Consider the following 19,193-nt stretch of genomic DNA (forward strand, 5'->3'; position numbering starts at 1 on the left):
GAAAATCTGAGCACCTAACACAGGTATGGAACAAACAGCACAGCTAATGCCAGTGGATTAGGCAGCTGAAAGATGGATCCAGCCCTAAACATTTGCAGTGCAGTAAACACAGCTGCCCACCCACCTCCCCCTGCCTGGCTCAGCCCTGGGGAGCCACAGAGAACCCCGAGGTGCAGGGGCTGCTCCCTGCTCTCACCTGCCTCTCTCCCCAGAGCTTCTGGGACTGGCATTATTCAGGCCAGTACAGCTAGAGCAGGGGGTGATTGGGATAGATATGCTAATTACTAAAAATGAAATTCGACCTTTATCAAATCAGAGAATGCTGCACTGAGTAAATGTTACTGAAGTGGTCCTTATTCTTTTCCAGTAAATCTATTCCCTGAAGTGCCAAAGCATTTCTAACACATTAAAAAACCTCTCAGTAATGACAGTCTGTGTATAACCAGGCCTCCAGTTAATTTCAGAGAAAGATTTTGTGATCATCCAACTCCTCAAAACACCAGTAATGCTCATTTTTTGACATTGCATATTTTTACTAGAATCACCTATTTAACAATTAAATTTCACAAAACCATTGAGGAAAAGAGGGGGAAGGGCACCAAACCAAGGAAAGGCAAGCCCTGATTCTCCCCCCTGGTGCAGATGTGCAGCTGCCAGGGAGCCGACCCCCAAGTCCCACTCCAGCCCCGCGGTGCTCTGCCATCCCTCTCTTGTTTCCCTGGTAACTACAGAGCCACCACGGAGGAATCACACTCTACGGAGAGAAACAAAGATTGCTGCAGCCCTTTAACTCCCCCTCCTCTACATCACTTCTGAATTATTAAAAGTGGCACAGCGAGAGCACGGCTGGAAAGCAGCAGCATAATAATGGCCCCTGAGATGTTCAGTGTTCACCTGAGTGCCAGGGCACACGGGATCAGGTGTGCCAGATGGACACAGGAGAGGTGACACTGCCAGGAGGAGCTCACCACAGCACAAGAAATAACTAATATGGTAAAAGCAAGATGCAGTGAATGAGGTGGGGCTCAAATGTTAGGAGGTCCCAGAGCTGAGCAGCTATGCTGATAAATGAACCTCCAAGGCACAAACCCTCAGAACTGCTCTTGCTCAGCCTGGAGCTCCTCCTCTGCACTCCCCTACTGTCCCAACTTAAAAATTAATTTAGTCTTTACCATAATTTTATACAAAATGCTATTCCTTGGGTTTAAATGCATCTGCAACCCCTTATATTCTTTGACAACAGCTTCCTTACTTCTACTTCTACTTCTACTACATCAACCACATCCTTAGCAAAATGCTCTATGCTAACATTTACTAAGTATTATGGCCAATCACCAAGTTCCACCAAGATCCATAAGTAAAAGGCCAATATGCCTTGTGAGGGGGTTAAAACTGGAACTGCCCCCAGAGAGCCACCTGCTCTCCCTCCCACACTGTCCTGATGAGATGGAGTGGTGCTGCTGGAAATGCCAGTTGTGACTGGCAGACAGTTCCTACCCAAAGGAGAGACTTTAGTGTACTGTGGACTTGTTAAACCATCTTTGCTAAGTGAAGAGCACAGGTTAGAGGTTTCTTAATGAGGTGGTGGTGACATAAATCTTGAGCACTGCCAGTGTGGCAAAGACACTGCTAAGTTTTATGTTTTAGTAATGAGCACAGTCCATGGAGCTGTGTTATTTGGGCACACTAAAACATTCATTGCTGCTGGTTAGGTAACAGTCACATGCCAGGGAATGACATATGTGAAGTTAAGGACACCTCAGTTAAGCCATTCCCAGTAACTCTCACTGGGCCACAGACAAGGACAGCTTGGTTTTGGAAAATTTCTAAGTTCTACTCAGATTATAAACTTGAATGGGAAAAGGTGCAGGTCCGCCTAAGAGGAACAGGCTCCAGCAATAAGCAGAGTTGTAGCTTGTTGCCCATCCAAGTGGAAACCTGAAAGGTCTAAAGAAAACACAGTGATTTGGACATGGCAGACTAATTCTAGGCACCAGTGTTAAGGATAACCATCAAGTTGGCATTGGCCAGTTTGCCTTTAACATTTTTGCTGCTCCCTGCCTGCAACCAAGCTCTCTGACAGAAGACTGATTTCAATGTGAGTGAAGCATAGCTGAGGAATTTCTGAGAGGAACAAACAACACAGCATGGAAAGAACAATTCCAATGCACCTACCCCTATAGGAAACAAGGAGGAGGGACTTCCAAGAAGAAAATTTTCAAAGTCATCAAAGGAATTTGGCAGTTGAAGTGGGATGTTTCCCATTCTTACATATGGAATTTATTTTCCTGCACAGGCGCTTGAAGGGATGTTGCTGTACAAAGGGGGAAGAGAGAATGACTTCTTTGGGTTTATTAATATGTGTTTTGTTTTGGGCAAAATTTCTATGAATTCTATAGTTTAGGTAGTAGTTTCTTGGAAACAGAGGGCTCTCCCTTCTGCCTTTCCCAAAATCCAGGGAACTGACAGTACTGATCATTCCCTACCACAGTCTTGGAGGTAACTCCATGCAGTTAATTCTACTTTTCCAGTGCAAAACTGCATTAGAAATCAGGCCCTGTACCATCTTATGAGATTAGCCATGCTCAGAATAAGCAATGCAGGGGTTAAGGGAAAAGTTATGCCTCTGTAGGATAGGCACCACCTCTAGTGTGAAGAGGAAAAAGATAACAGCATCCTGCTGGTTTGCAAAACTAAGGAGGAAAAAAGAATTAACAATGCTGGGGAAGACCACCAGACCCTGTACAGCAAGGCCCATGTTGTAAGAGTCAAACAGAATCATGGGGTCTCTGCATGTCAGGTCCCACTGAATGACGGCCACAGGCACAGCTCACAGAATTGCTCCGTATCTACAGCTGTTCAGTTACAGCCTTGTAAATTATAGTCCTCATCTCAATTTTCAACCTTGATCCATTAAATCAATTTTTAAAAGTTTACAGCCTCAAATAGCATCATATCAGAGCATTTTTAAAAACAGCACATACACATAATTAACTGCTACTAAGTAACTATATGCAAGTTGAACACCTTATCTTCCACATTTGTGTTTCAGTCACTGTAAGACAACACAGTAACTGAGTAATACCTGGGTAGGTATAAGGGGTATATAAAAGAATCAAAATATAAGATCAACTGCCAGTCTCTAATCAAGTATGAGAATACAATGTTTGGTACAGTTCTTACAAAAATAATTACTTCTTTCAAGAGGAATGGAGGTAGTTTGAGTAGATGCTCTTTAGCACTTATGCTGCTAAAATAACTCTGAGGTACCATGCAAGCACAGTGCTCAGGATGCAGCAGAACAGATTGATTCTCTCACTGCGGATGTTCAGTACTTTGTTCAGGTAATAGATTAACAGGAAACCAAGACTCACTAAAATGAGATTTATGAATGTTAAAGGATGATCTGCAGGAAGGCTGAAATGAAGGATCAGCTGCAAGGGCACATAACATCGAATAGTTCAAAACAAACAGACCATAAATTATCTTTCCCACCTTTTGTATGCCAAATCTTTGCTTTTGGCCTTCATTCCAATTTGTCTCTCAAATCCTCTAATAGGTATCATAACCCTGGGAAAACAGCTTTGGAGTTTCTCACCTTGAAGAAGGCCAGATGCAAGATCAATTCATACACCCACTGAATTTCTATTGGTATGAAGCAAACAGCTAAAAAAATATTTATACTATATTAAAAGTCAGTTTTTAATAAAGACCTAGATTTACTTGTGAAGTTCCTGTTACATCTAGAGGGCATCTTTTAAGAACCTTGTTGTAAGAGTCCTTGTTGTAAGAGTCCTTGCTGTAAAATTATGTTATACAACCTGTTATTTCTCTTCTACTCCATTTATCCCCTTCTCTCAAATCTGATGCTCTCTTCCTTCCAAAGCAACTTTGAAATGGATCACCCTTTTTGCTCTAAAGGATGCTTACTTGCTTCAGGAACAAAATATTCTTAAAAATATTCATACAGGTGAGGTAATATTTCTGGCTTCAAACACAGCTTATGTTAGCCATGAGGAACCTACCAATTTATCTGTATTTAACAATCTAATTTCCAGAGAACTGAACTTATTAGATACCATTTTTGGTACTCCTTAGAATCTCACTGACTTCTAAAGAGAAGAATTCCAAATTCTAAAGTCTAAAGCCAGTCCAAGGAGTTGTGGTATATTAGCAGAAAAGCCTGCCTTGCTGCTGAAGAACATCTGGTGCCAAGTTGCCTCACAATTTTTCAATTCTGTGTTTGTATCATGCCTAATGCAAACCAAATCCTCCCTCCACAAAACCCACAGTCTTCATCCTCCCTCTTCCTTTCCCAAGGAAAAAAATCAGGGGCCATCTATTGAGAAAGACTTACACATATTAGAAAAGTTTATTACTACAGATGACAATCATTATGATACATTAGTTCTAAGAGATGCCTAAATTGCAGACATTTGGACTAATAAAAAGTGAGTTTATTTCTGAATTCTAGTAACTTTTAATGCCCTGCTGCTTGTGCATTGAGTCTACTTAATGTTTTTTTAATTCTGCAACCCCTCTCTTTTTTAGATTTTTTTTTGTGATGGATCACCAGACTCTCTAAGAGCTACCCTCAGGCACTAATGCAGAACAACTCTCCTGACACAACAAAGGCTGTGTGTTCTCACATATCAGAGCCAAGAAATCTGCCTGTGCTGAAGGTATTTCCTTCAGAAGAAGGTATTCATTCCTACTTCAGAAGACAGCATTAATTAAATGTTGCTTAAAAGGATCTCTAATAAGCTGCATCCTTCTGGTTGTTTATTTTCTAACATTATAAGCACTTTCACAATGGAACAGTTTTGTCAGTGACTAGAATCTTTACAGTTTCAGAAGTTGCAAGGGCCTGGGAAAAAAGAGAGAACTTTCCTAAAATAAGAAAGCAATGTTTTATTTAGTATAAAACACAAACAAAGAATCTAGTTATTTCCATTTTTCCTCCAACCAAAGTAGAGCTACTCAAAATTGACAAAATTCACTAACTAAAAAAAGAAAGATCAAAGGCAGTGTCAATATTTAAAAGTGATTTTTTGAGTCAGCCATACCATTTTATGCCATATGTTCAGCTGAAAGCCACAAGCTATGACACCCACAGCTGTTCTGCCATTTAACATCTGATAAGCTTGTGTTCTTTTTAACAGTTACGTTTGGCTTGAGACAGAGCTGTAAAATGATACCTCTTTATCCAGTATACCATAAACCCTGCCCCAACCTTCTCAGAAGTGTTCTGCTCAGCACCTGCAGCTGTAGGGGTGATGTGCAGCTCTCTGGGGCTGCAGCACCAACAGCAGCCAGTGACATGAGGTGGCCGGGCTGGGACAGCAATGGCAGCGCCAGGGTTTGCCACGTGGTACAACAAAACACAACCAGAACAACACAGGAATTCTGGATCTCACAGTGCAGTGGATCACCTTCCACACAGGTGTTTTGGAAGATGGTCTGTTCACAGGCTGCCAACAACTGGACTTCAGAGCCCTCCATTTTTAACTCCTGCATATCCAAAAGCATAATTTCCCCAAGTTAGCCAAGTTATAAACTTATTATATATGTTCAAGCAGACCACGACAGATACACCAAAGTTCCCAAACCACACCAAATAAAGTACCCTATTGCTGTCCCTCTTTTTTATTCATGGAGAGAAAATAACTCTCAACCTTCCTGGTTACAGCCTAAAGCAACTTCTCTAACATAATAACAAAAGCAATCAAGGCAGGGGGAGGATTCAGGTCCTGGCTCTGACTTCAAGATTGCTTGTGCATTTTAACAAATTAAATTCATGACGAGTAGGGATCATCTTCCTCTGTCAGACATAACTGTTGTGCTTTGCACTGATCTCAGCTTGCATCAGACATGCTCCAAGGACACCCACTGATCTGGCTCCTCCATGGCCTCATGAATCACCCAGTGGTGAAGGTGAAAAGAGAAGTGTTGAAATGCATGTTGGCATTTATATGGTTAGAAACACATTTGCCAAGTTTCGGTGTCTGTTCTGCAAACAGCCAAAATACACCTTATGTGCTTCAGTCTTTGCCTACACCTGAGCACAGCCTTCTCTTGGTCCACTACTGAGAGAATATTTTAAGCCCAGATTACCTGAAAGTACAACAGACTATGCTAAATAAAGAACAGAACATTCAAACCCCAAACCAAATGTACTAACAATTGTGGCAGTTTCTTTACAGCACATGGGAGGATTGTATTTATAGCAACGAGGACATGAGAAGGGAGGTTTGCAGGTAGAAGTAATCCTTTTTTAAAACCACTAGAAAAATTGGAAAGATTAAGCACATTTCTGGTCTTGCAAGTCCTTCCTTGGACACACAGGGTACCAACATTGTACTCACTGGGGATATACAAGATCCTGTCTTTGTCTACTAGCCTTGCTTTTTTCATAAGGCACTTTTATCAACTGAAGAACAGCACCTATTTACCCAAAGAATGTATTTCATTGCAACTAGAACAGTACTTCAAGTAAAATAAAACTTAACCTTAGTTTTTATTCCTAAAGGCACTTTCTAACTGTTGCCAAATCTGTGTATGACATGCTTGTAACAACTGGGAATACAGGTTAAACTGCACTTTAAATAGGGATTAGGTACAGGGCCAAGATTTTATTGTGTACAAGTAACACTTCATGTGCTGAAAGACAGACTGAGATATAGCTTAACTACATACAAGCTGTCCTTCAGGACTGCTGGCACACAGCTTCCTGGCTAATTAACATTTTAAGCCCCCACAAATACAAAAGGCAAACTGGAAAATAAACCAAACCAAACTCCAACCTTCTTCTGCAGTAATAATTCTCAAATTTAGGCATTTACTTGCTGTTCACATCACAAAGGAAATATTAAAAACAAAGAACAATAGGAACGCAGGGAGCATAATCAGGATTTATCCCAAAGTACGTATTTTCTTATTGCTTTTGCTAGGGCAAGTCCTTGTTTTAGAAGCCTGCATAATTTAAGCCTGAATTATTTAGGCAATTAACAGGTGCTGTCTGTGTGGTGATAACACTTTCTCCCTTATCACAAATTGGCATCTACAAAAATAGACTGTTAGAGTCTGGAGAGTTCTCTTACTTTTTTTTTTTTTACTAGTATAAGAGAAGACAGACCATTCGTGAACAGTTAAACTTGCACTTCACTGAAGTAAAATACCATCTTATTGAAACAAGGAGTAGGACTGTTCTTGAAAAGCAACCAAATGTTATATAGTGCTCCAAAGAATGTATCTGTTAACAGATGTTTATACAGTTGTTGTATTGATGCTTTGAAACAGATTCACTCTAATTTTAGATTTTATATAAACAACCAAGAGATCATCTGTTCTTATCACCAACTTCATCTTACTGAACATCTACTTACAGGGAACATTTACTTCAGATTACATTGAGCATAAATCAACAGACTTCTGTTTGTGAAACAGCAACTGCTACTTCTGGCCTTTACTCTCTTTATTTTACCATTTTTCATGTATTAAACTTCAGCATGCTTCTTGAAATTGGTGAGTGACCCAGCAATATTCCACTGAAAGAATTTATGGGACCACATTAAAAATTCCAAGCCTTTCAATCTCTTCAAGTTTCCTGTACAATCTTGTTGCATAGTTTTTAAATTGAATTAAGTGTGGGTTTAAAAAACAAAGTGAAACATGCTTCTTCCCACGAGTTTCTACGATGGAGAGCACATCATTAACGCACGAATTTAGGTGCACAATTCGTTTCAGAATGCAATTCAACCTAAGGAAAAGAAAAAAGCTTTTTCTTCACCCTTGTGACTTCTCTTCCCCCACAGCATGAAACGCCTACAATGCTCCTCACATCAACAGGCCCAGAGGAAGCAGCAGTGCCTTTTCTCCTCTACAAGAAAGGAAATCAGATTTTTCCACTGTTGCAGTTCTGGAGGTGACACTTCCACTGACCGTGGGAATACTGCTGGATTACTGTCAATGACTGAGAAAAAATATCTCTTAATGCTCAATGTAGAGTATTTCTCTTTTGTATAGAGAACAGAAGTAGAGCTACTCCAAATTGACAAAGCAAATTTTCAAGTCAAACAAGTCACCCACTATAGGGAAGTCATTCTTCTGGAAGCGTGAAGCCCATGACAACCCTTTATGAGTTTTCTTCACTTTACTTTGGAATAAAGACATTACAACTAGAGGTTGTTAATGTTTGATACATTAAGCTCACACTGATGAAGTCACAGACAAAACCATTCCCCCTTACCTGTACATTTACCCTGCTTATCAACAAAGTCAGGATCCCTCTCATTTATGTATACAAAGATTTTATTGCAGACCTTCATATATATGCCATCAATTTGAGAAAAGTATAAAGAATCTAGGCTCAAAGCAGCCCTTCTGAAGTATTCACAGCAAAGCAGTTCTGAGGTACACTGAATGATCATACGTCCTGTTCTGATCCCTTAAAATACAACTAAATAATGTTGCTGCCAATAGCAGAAAGTAGTCACAGCAAGAGAAGTGGAAACCACTTGGTGAAAGAAAGGAAAGCTCAGGAATAAGAACTGCAAGAAAATGAACTGGGAAGCTGGCTCCATGATGAGCACTACAGAAATAACCTACCTGACTTTACTGTCTATGAACAGTGTCATTTGATTATTAAATTCTTGGATGCACCAAGCTCAGAGACATCCCAGCCCTTTTAATGCAGTGTGCAAACAATGGCACAGAGAATTGCTCACCACCAAGTAAGTTCAAGGCCAAATGTGAACTGTCTTCAACTGGACAAGTATTTAAACATCCAAGTGGGGTATTAATCACTACACCTTGAGAGACTGTCATCCTTAATGATCCTAAAGTGCTTTGTAATTTATGGCACAGAACTGCAGCTCCCATGAGGTTTTTGGGTAGCAGCCAACTGTTGCCTATTGCACTGGGCTGTGCTGGCTTTGAACACTGCAGTGAATCACTGGGAGGCTTTTGCTGTCCTCACAAGGGAGCATTTCAGATCAGCCCAAGGACCCAGATGGAACACTGAGTATGTTTTACCCAAAGACAGGAACCAGGCTCTACACACACTCTGAATTTTGAACCTCAAACTCTTAGCAGCAAGTATTTCCTACTGGATTAGCCCATCCCACACACAAACCATCACAATCAGACATTTCCTAGGGTACCCGAGAAACCAAACTCTTGCCATCAACTCTACTTACAAAATTTAAAATATATACAAGACAATACATCAGACAGGAAACAAAATTATATCAGAGGAATAGCCCAGAATTTTCACACTGAGAAGGGATGTAACCTGTGCCCACTGATTCCATATAGATCCCTACAGAATCAGGCCAGTGCTTTGCCCGTCTGGTTTGTTTCCCTTCTCTTTAAAACAGACACGTACCCTGCACAGATCCTCTTCTTGGCCATATCTCCAGTTTTTCAGATCTGTGTATATCTCCATCAGTCAGAGGCTTGGGGAAGAAAAGTGAAATTGAGCAAAGCAGCTAGAGCATACATAAGGGGATTGCTGCAAAATTATCAAAGAATTTTTTCCCTGCATATAGCCCTTACTAATAAAAAACTCTGTCAACTACTCAATTTGTAGGCACTATGAATTACAATAATAACTTACAACTAGGTAATAGGAAAATTATTTTTAAATTTAAAATTGTATGAACTAAAAATTTTAAATAATTTTATAGCTTTCCCAAATAACTTTGTAGAAGAATAAAACAGCCTCCATATTGTATTTGTTCCACCATACAACAAACATAATTTTATATCTATTTCTAAAATAGATAGCAGCATTTATTCTCTGTGAAGTTCAATATACTTCTTCATCCATGAGTCACTCCAGTTACATTCTTCTGAAATAAAAAGGTCTCAACCACTGCTGGAAAAGGATTCAAGAACAAGGTGAAGAACTCCTGTCTATGATAAAAATCCTACAAACCTACAGCATGAAAATAAATGGGGAAAAGTTGAGCTGTTGTGAACTACCTATGAAAAAAAAAAAGTAGGTCAAGCTTAAAAGTTTGACCTACTGATCTTCTTTGCTTTGGCAAAAGTACAAATGCAGTTTACATAATGCTGCTCACATGTAAGTGCTGGCTGGAAACTTAACAATACAAATGTTTTTAATAAGCCCCAGCCATTAACAGGATTCTTTTTTTTTATTATTTCAGACAATTTTACATCTTTGTTTTGCAGTATACACTATTGAATCCTTACTTTTAAGACTCATACATTTAAGTTACTCTTGTGTTGATTTCAGTGTAAGTTTGTGGCAACAAACGTAATACACACACCTCCAATCAGGTCTACATTGATTTAAAAAACAGAGGAAAGGCAGGTAACTTCCTGAAGGCACAGAGGTGAAGTTTCAACAAGGCTCCTTTCCCACAGACAAACCATCAGTGTATAAAGCAGCTTTACAGTTACATACTTGAGTAAAGCACAGGATGGACAGAAAATAAATCTGTATCTGCACATAGAATAGAATTTAGTTCTGTAGGAACTGTGCACACTGCTGGTAAGTAAATAAAAAGGTTACTCCAAATATCTGAAACACAAATACCTTATTCAAAGCACCTACTATTAGAAAAGCCAAATGAAATGCCTGTTATTCTGTGATTGCTCCCCTTAGTTTAATAAAGTAAAACTGTCATAGGAAACAAAAGTAAAAAACAAAATGAAATTAAAACTTTGCTGCTAATCCTAATAGAAGTTACTGTGATAAAGATACTACCTCTGTTTTACAGAGGAAGAAATTGAGGTACTACCACAATAATTTGCCAAAATCCAAAGTCAGCCATGCCAGATGCTGGATTTGAAAGTTACTGGCTCCCAGGTCTGTACTCTATAATCAGATATTTCTTACCTAACTCTAATTAGAGAGTGGGGAATTCAACAGGATTTGGTGGAAGGCAAACTAACAGTTTTGTACCTTTTTGTATGCTAAAGAGAGAACAAAACATGCACCATGCACCTCACAGGAGCAGCATGAGTTTGTATTTGTTAAAAAGCAGATGTAAAACATCAGCTCCTCTATGGACAAAAACAATTGGCTCTCTCATGTCTTCTCTGGCAGGCTCAAATAACCAGGCTGACACAGCTCTCTTTCATGAGATTCTTCCTACACATAAAATAGTTCCATATGTTTAAATGCTGAGTGGTTGAGTAAGCACAAAATTAATCCATTACAACAATGCCTTTCTATTGATTTTTCTTGTGCCTTAAGGCCTGGTCGATTACAGAACCCAACACAATTCAAACACTCTGCTTTGTCACATTTTTACATCCACTTGAAAGACATCTACAGACATGAAGTGGAATGGAAATGTTCCTTTTAAAGATGGCACTGACCCTCCCAGTCCAGGCAAATCCATTAACAGGCTACTCTTAATAAAGTATTCAGATTATATGGGCTTCAGAATCTTGTTCTTGTTTGGGTTTGGTATTGCTGTTTTTAAAGCAGTGGCAAATTCTCTGAAATGCAAGTGCTGCTGGCAGGGCCTGCATCTTAGGAGCAGGAAGTTCTCATCCCTCACTGTGGGGATCAACAACACATCACAACCCACCACCACCTTTCCCTCCTTCCTCACACACCTGGGAGCATCCATCAAAGAAATGTGTTTTCCTGGAAATTATGTCCTACAATCTAATTTTAACACTCTGATGTTCAGATGGCTTGGGAGATTGCTTTTCAGCACTCACCTCTAGGACCTGATGGTACATAAATCTTCATTCTCTGTATCATCCTCCTTTTATTTGTATTCTCAGCATGCAATCCAAACAGGTTCATGAAAGGGCAAATAACTTCTCCTGTCACAGTCACTACATGATAGCACAAAAAACATTAGGAAAAAGTAATTTTGTAGAATTGCTTCCTATCATGTCCCATCACTTTCTACTGAGAAGAGCTGGGAGATGCATACTGTGATTTTTGAGTATACTGCAAGGTGCTTAACAAATGATCACCAGAACCTTTTTACAGCCAGTTTTTGAAAAGCCAACTATCCACACATCACAGAAACAACCCCATCTCCTTCAGAGGACAGCACAATGCTGCTCTAGGCCATGACTTGTCCTCAGGGGAGCATTGTACATGAACAGTCTCTCAGCACAGGCCCTAAAGGGCAAAAATCACTGCTAATATGTCATATTGACTTTTACATACCACCATTTTTGAGCAGACAACTTCATTTAGAACAACAATGCCAGCTGGAACACAAGTTTACACCCTCTTTAAGTTGTGGATACTTTATTTACTTCATCTGTTTTATTCTATTTAGAAGTAGTTTCATTTGAGCACCTTCATGTGGTCTTGAGTTTATGCCATGTACAGTCAGTGCTCCAATTAGAGAAAAATATTTCAGTGGTCTCAAGCTCAGCAGGAGCCAGGAATCACTGCTTGGTTGTACTACCTGTGATAGGTCATTAAGCTGATCCCAACAAAGCTACAGCTCCTGCTGGACCTGTGAAACAAAATTCCTCAGGAAGAGCCATGACATGCAGAGGAATAACACTGAACATCAGTAATTTTCCACCAAGTGCTAGACAACTTATTCCACAGGAGCAGGGAGTTCACTGCCTCAGGAGGAATGGCCTGCACAGAGCCTGCTCTTCTGTAAGACCACTGCATCTGAAATCATCCTTCACAAATAAAAAAGTAACTGAGTATGCAAAGCCCAAGAACTACACATAACACTTTAGAAGATACACAGAAAGGCACCACTGGTAAACAGACAATTTTAAACACATGTTATATTCTAGATTTACAATTCATTATCACTGCTGCATAGCAAGATACAGAAGGCAGTTTAAATGAAAAGTATAATTCCTAACACAAGCGGCCTTGATACTTTTGTCATAGATTGAAGATGGAATTGGAAGCTCTGCTGAACACAAATATGTTGGGCATGTGCTGAGGGCCCTGGCCATAACACTGTCCTGGGTGCTCCCTGGTGACCTGTGGAGCAGCACAGGAGGATGGGATGTATCCCTGCTTTAGGAGGTACCCATCAGTTCAGCACCCCCAAATCCTGACACCCATGTTAACTTAAGAACTGCTACAAACAGGGTACAAGTTGTTCTGTAAATTGGAATCAAATGAACAATCATGCTACATAGGAAGGGATGACTAAGCCACATAAACAAACTGATAGCTTAGCCTTCTGAAGGGAGATTTTACTTGATTAAATTATTCCCTTGAATTGCTTGACCTATCCTAAACCCCATAAAAGCATTTCAAATTGTCAATCCCCCCGCATGTACAGCTTTTAACAACTCTAATTTCAACTGTGCATACTATTCATACCATTTTTCCTATAAAAGAGTTGAGAGCTGAAGCTAGAGCTGCTTCTATCCCCCTTCTTCCCCCACTGAAGACAAAATATCAAAATCATTAAAGACCCTCCCACACAAAAAAAAAGGAACATATGGAGACAAAACTATCAGCTTATAAAGTTCTTTGCAGAAGTGTAGAGATACAGGAGCAAAATTCCTTCCTACTGAAATCAGTGGCACTTTGGGCATTGGCTGAAATTAAAGCCAACTCTGTCCTTATTTCTCACACAGTGTCAGTTTGATAAGAAAAGGCAGGCAGTGCAAGAATACTGAGCAGCCACTGGTTCCCAGATTGGAGTTATCAGTGTTCTGTACTTGCACAGCAAGAATAACAAAATCTCACAGAGAACTCTTTGTAAGAAAAATCCATTCAATTTTCATCTTTCCTTTGCCATCTTAAAGATGTATGAAATATCTGAAACCAAGTTAATGAACAATTCTTACAAAACTACATAAAGAAAAAGCGTCCAACACAGACTTGGACCTCTGTTCACAAAGGTGTAGTTCCTCTGGCCTAAGGACAGATAAGCATCTGAGACCTTCAATAATCTCAGTTGCAATTCTTTGCTGATAATTGCTGGGGAGAAATTTCTATAGACAACATTTTTCAAATGACTATAAAACTTATCTTTAAGAGTAAGATTTAGGAGACTAATCAGCCCTTCTATATTGATTTAAAAAAATTGAAAACTATCTCAATTTTTCAGAGAAGCATTAAAGCCAGTGATTTATTTTGCAATCCAATTTAGCTGAAACTCATCACTATCTCTGGAGTAAGAGGTACATATTGTTTAGCATTCAAATCAGATTTTTTTTCCCTGAAACATAAGCCCAGGTTCCCAACCTTAGTGGCTGTAAACAGCTCTGAATGAGCCAATGCAGCGCTGCCTTCCCAGGTTTGCCAAGACCTCTGTTCTCTGCCACCCTCAAGCAGCTGCAGTACTGAGGAGACCAGGCTGTCCCACACGGCCTTCCAGAGCCCCCAGGACAGCAGCCAAGCAGAGAAACTCTTACTCCCCTTCCTCCTCACTACCAGGCTGACTTGTAGTGGCAGCATCTAGAATAATTCCCACAGGAGATGAACCTGATAACACAGAGATAAAGCAAAGAAACATTTTCTTTTACCCAATAGTTCCTTTCACCAGCTGAGTGCAGGATGCTCCAAAAAAACCCTGCTTCTTAGTGGCACATATGGAAGCTGGATCCTTGGATGTGCTCCAGGCACAGCAGTCTGTGAGAGTCCCTGAATGTCACCAGCAGCTGGGACAGGTTTCACCATCAGGGCTGTGCCCTCCTGTGCCACAGCTCTCCCCAGCAGCCTCTGGGTAATGAATGGCACTCATAAAAGCATCCAGCTCATAATTCAATACTACAGGAAGTCCTTGCTTCAATGGGCATCTCCACACTTCCTTTATTTACAGTTTGGGCACATGGCTTATTTTAGAAGGTTTAAGCACCAGAAATACACATTTGTATTGCTTTTAAGCACAACTCTTGTAATTCTGCATTGAATCCTATATCAATAAAAATCTAGAAAAGAGTTATTAAGGATGGTAGCCAGCTCCCTTTATGGTTTTATCAAGACAAGAATTTGTTTGGCTTCAAAATAGAGCAAAGAAAAAAAAAAGGCTTAGGTCTGTCAAAACATTCTTTGACTGCTGAAGTCCCTCAGAAAAATCCAGATTTCATGTTTGCCAGCCTAATTAGAACTGTTAGCTGCACCTCAGAAATGGCAGATGATTCTTAAGCAATCATCCACTAAGTAAAGAAATAATGATTGCTGCTTAAAATATTTTAGGACACAATTTTTGTATCACAAAGAGATAGAAAACATTTTTCTTTACAAAATAACATAATGGACTGTGCTTAGTTCCCAAAGGACTTCTTCCATAAACACTTTTTTCAGAATAGTTTTTGTTATCTCCTTTCTATACATGCAGAGAGAATCCAACAACTTACACACTGCACAAAATCTGCTAACACGAGGCAGGACTTCAGAAGGGCATATTTAAATATTTGAAATTAATACTATTTTATTTGACTTTAAGCCCCTGAAGAACGGCTTATTACCACAGCATTGCTGTAAGGTGGAATTATAAGAGGAAAGAAGCATTTTATCTAGCCATAGGCAGGAAAATCATCACAATTAGCTACAGGAGGAACAGTGAAGTCACCCAGGGAGTTCCTGAAGGCTGCACTTTGGGAAGGGACTCGTTCCTTTCCTCTGAGCCATGGAGGAAAGTCTGGGTTCTAGACTAGGTAATTAGAAGCAAATCAAATAAGCCATGAGTACAGTCTGGTCAGAGTACAGTCACCAATCCCAAATAGTTTTTAATACTCTACTTTATTAGAATAAAGGAAATATGACACAACTTGGATCAGTTCAACTGTTCACATGCATAGAAGATGCAAGCCAGATGAAGAAAATTTTTCAAGTCCTCTGCAAGAATTTTTGACAAAAGTCTTTACAGCCAGACCAATTTTCTCTGTACTAACCTGTGGTAGCATTTTTCCAAGCATTTTCTTTTTGCTTGGAAATCATAAGTGTAGGAAAAGTCACAGAATCTCCTGAGCTGAAAGGGACCTAGAGGGATCACCAAATCCAAGTCCTGTTTCTGCACAGGACAGCCCCAAAAATCACACCATGTGCCTGAGAGCATTGTCCAAACACTTCTTGAACACACAGAGGTTAACACTGTGACCACTGCCCTGGGGAGCCTGGGCAGTGCCTGAGCACCCTCTGATACCCAGCCCAAACCTCCCTGACACAGCTTCATGCTGTTCCCTCGGCTCCTGTGACCGGCCAAAGTGGTTAAATTGGTTTAATCTGCTTGCAGTAAGGATGGCTTCCTTTCCTGACAGAGCTTTGGATTCCTCTGGGACATGAGATCAAAGAGCTGCCCTCCTCCTGTTCTCTCTCCCTGCTCCACTGATCAGAACATGCAGATCTTTATCAATGGACTGAAATAAATTGTTCATAGACAATTATATCACTAGTAAAAAGAAAGATGCTCAAATCCTTGTTCGTTTAAAGTAAACAATGCCACACTCTAAAATAAAAACCACATGGGATCCCGGCTTAAAGCTGATAAAAATCAGCACGCAGGAAATATTCTGGGGGAAGAAAAAAGATGTAGGGAAGCAAGAACTTCCCTGCAACAAAGGGAACGTCAGTGTAGTACGAGAGACTCCAAACCTGCCGCAAAGTAAGCGGAGACAGATCTCAATTCCCTGTCCAAGGTGACGGCACCGGGGAGCACAGGCAGGGACGCTGTCCTGGCCCTCAGCTCCCGGCTGGGGGCTCTGCAGGACCCCTCGGGACACCGGGCTCTGCCGAGGCGGCCGGGAGGCACCGCCGGGGGCTCTGCCGGGGCTGGGACCCACCAGCTCCCCCCGGCCGCTCCACTCTCTGCCGCCCCGGGGGAGCAGCCCCGGGAACCCCCGGGACTCGGCCCAGCCACTCCTGGGCCCCGGTGCCGGCAGCCCCCGGGCTGGGCTCCCTCCGGCCCCTCAGGGCAGCCCCAGCGCCCTCGGGCCCGCGCCCCGCCCGCCCCCGAGCCCCGCCGGAGCCCTCTCCCGGCCACCTGCCGCACGCCGCAGGCGGGTCCCGCCGCCGGCCGCCCTCACCCGCGGACTCGCCGGTGTTGATCCAGTCCGGGTTCGCCAGGCTGGCGATGGCGAAGATGTCGGCAGCCAGGAAGAGGCATCCTGAGATGATGGTCAGTTTGTCCATCTCCTCCGGCTCCGGCGGCACCCGGCTCCGGCCTCCGCCCGGCTCCCGCAGCGGGCCCGGGCCGGGGGCGCCTCACGGCCGCGGCTCCATGGGCCCCGCGCCGCGCTCGGCGGCGGCGCCAGGAACGGACCCCGGACGGCGCCGGAAGCGAACCCGGCGGGCGGGGGGGCGGCGGCCGCTCCGGAAGGGGAACCCGCGGTCCCCGGCGCGCGCCCCGGGCGGGGCGGGGCTTCCCGGGGAGGCGGGGCCGATGCCGGGCGGGGCGGGGCGGGGCAGCTCCGGGGCCGCTGCGGCTTTCCCTGAGCAGCGCGGGGCGGGGCCTGGCTCTGATGGGCAGGGCCGACTGGTGGGAGAAGGGCGTGGCTTGTGCATGGTAGGTGGAGTTTGCGCTGGTGGGCGGGTTAAGGGCGGGGCTGGCCGAAGGCGCGGAGCGGGCGGGGCCAAGCACCGCGGTGGGTGTGGCCTGGGCAGGGGGCGGGGCGGGCGGTGCCCCGGGGTGGGGCTGCCGTGAGGGGCGGGCGGTGCCCCCGGACCCCGTCGCCCTTGGTCCCCGCCTGCCTCGGACCCGGGGACCCCCAACACTGACCCTTCCGGCTGGTCCTCCTGCATCGCGATCCCCAGAGGTTTTTTGGAACCGAGAATTGGGCCTCTTGGTCAGTACCAAGGGCTGGGAAACGGTCACAGGTCTGTGTTCACCACAAAAAACTGCTTTCTGTTTCTCGAGAGCCTGCTCTTTATCCCTTTGCAAGGCTGGGCATGAGCTGAAATTGCAGAAAAATTCTGAAATTTTGCTTCTATAGCACTGATGGGAACAGGGGACTGGAAGGACTGAGGTTTGGCGGCTGTGGAGCCCCTCAGAAGCGCGACACAGCGTTGTGTCTGTGTTTGGGAGGAAGTCTAATTAATTGTGACTGGAAATCTCACCCAAACACAGCCATTTTTGATGGCATGCTTTTCAATGGATTCAGCCATACAGAACTGTGAGAGTCTGTAGCCAGAAAATGAACAATGCACCAAATGTGGGAAACCAGCCTGGTTTGGCCACAATAGCTCTGTGCCTTCGATACAGTCAATTCTGGTATGGGAATGTTGAAGTAAATGAACCAAACAGCCCCTAAATCTACAGGTACTTGGAAAATATCTAGTAGTTTCCATTTTTTTCCTTCCAACAGTGAACACCCACCTGTTTTTTCCAGAGCAGCACAACTGGTCTATATGGAACATACCGGGAAGCCAAGTGGGCGATTGCCTGTGCTGTTTATTTTTATGTAAGTATTTCACGTAGATGACAGACTGTACAAACAAAATGGAGATATCAGTAATCTTAAAGTGTTCAACAGCAATCAGTAGGATTTGTTATTTGGAGGACAAGCCCTGTACTTAACTCCCATAGAAATCACCTCTACTTGACAAATTTTCTTAAGGGTGGAGAAAATTGTAAGGCTTTTGATGAAAAATAGCTGAAATTATTCCCTCTAAACCAGAAGAAATTGGTGCATGGAAGAAATAGTGATTTGAAAAAATCCATTTGCTATAGGCATGCTGTATTTTCTTGAAGTCCTTCGTAGCTGGAAACTCCTCTGTTCTGTTGTGTCCTGTTCCCTACCTTCCCTGAATACATTGCTGCTGGTAATGAATACTTAAGTAACAGCACTGTTGCTCCTTGTCTTGGCAAAATGTGTGACCTTTTAAGAAATAAATTTCTAAGTAAAAACTACTTTCAGTGTATTTATTTGCAGAAAGCAAGTTTATGTCATCTTTTGGCAGCAGCTCAGCACACAATGCCAGTCTAAGGAAGTAACTAAGGATGAGAGGCTTAACTGTTTGAATACCCAAGAATGGGGACAGCACCTTCTCAAATGTCTCCTTAAACCTTTTATTGAAGAATGATATCACACTTTCAGCTAGTAAAGTTTTCCTCTCACTTTTCAAAGGGCTGTTGACAGCACTGGAAGACTTCTCTCAGCACACCCAGATTGCAGCTCTGATGGCAGAGACTGGGATGGATGAACAAGGATTAGCCCTCACAATGGTACAGGGTGGGCCATATCTCCAGATAACAAGCCTTGAGGAAAAAAGCTTTGCATTTAATGATGGAAAGCCGAAACCAGGTAAAAAAAACCAATAG

The 19,193-nt window shown here is 42.5% G+C and overlaps 2 protein-coding genes across 2 annotated transcripts in view; one reads left to right on the forward strand and one right to left on the reverse strand.

Moving 5' to 3' along the window:
• MOSMO (modulator of smoothened) overlaps nucleotides 1-17,182 on the reverse strand; it is a 31,252-nt gene extending 14,070 nt beyond the window's left edge. The window contains exon 1 of the mRNA XM_059484726.1: nucleotides 16,960-17,182. Coding sequence (XP_059340709.1) covers nucleotides 16,960-17,065 — 106 coding nt within the window. The 5' untranslated portion in view covers nucleotides 17,066-17,182. The remainder of the gene's footprint in view (nucleotides 1-16,959) is intronic.
• LOC132081134 (collagen alpha-1(I) chain-like) lies at nucleotides 17,154-19,193 on the forward strand. The gene is made up of 4 exons (XM_059484667.1): nucleotides 17,154-17,411; nucleotides 17,443-17,749; nucleotides 18,238-18,333; nucleotides 19,000-19,193. The coding sequence occupies exons 1-4, from the start codon at nucleotides 17,154-17,156 to the stop codon at nucleotides 19,191-19,193; spliced, it is 855 nt and encodes a 284-aa protein (XP_059340650.1).

Source organism: Ammospiza nelsoni, chromosome 17 (genome assembly GCF_027579445.1).
Source record: "Ammospiza nelsoni isolate bAmmNel1 chromosome 17, bAmmNel1.pri, whole genome shotgun sequence".
In the NCBI taxonomy this organism is placed as follows: Eukaryota; Metazoa; Chordata; class Aves; order Passeriformes; family Passerellidae; genus Ammospiza; species Ammospiza nelsoni.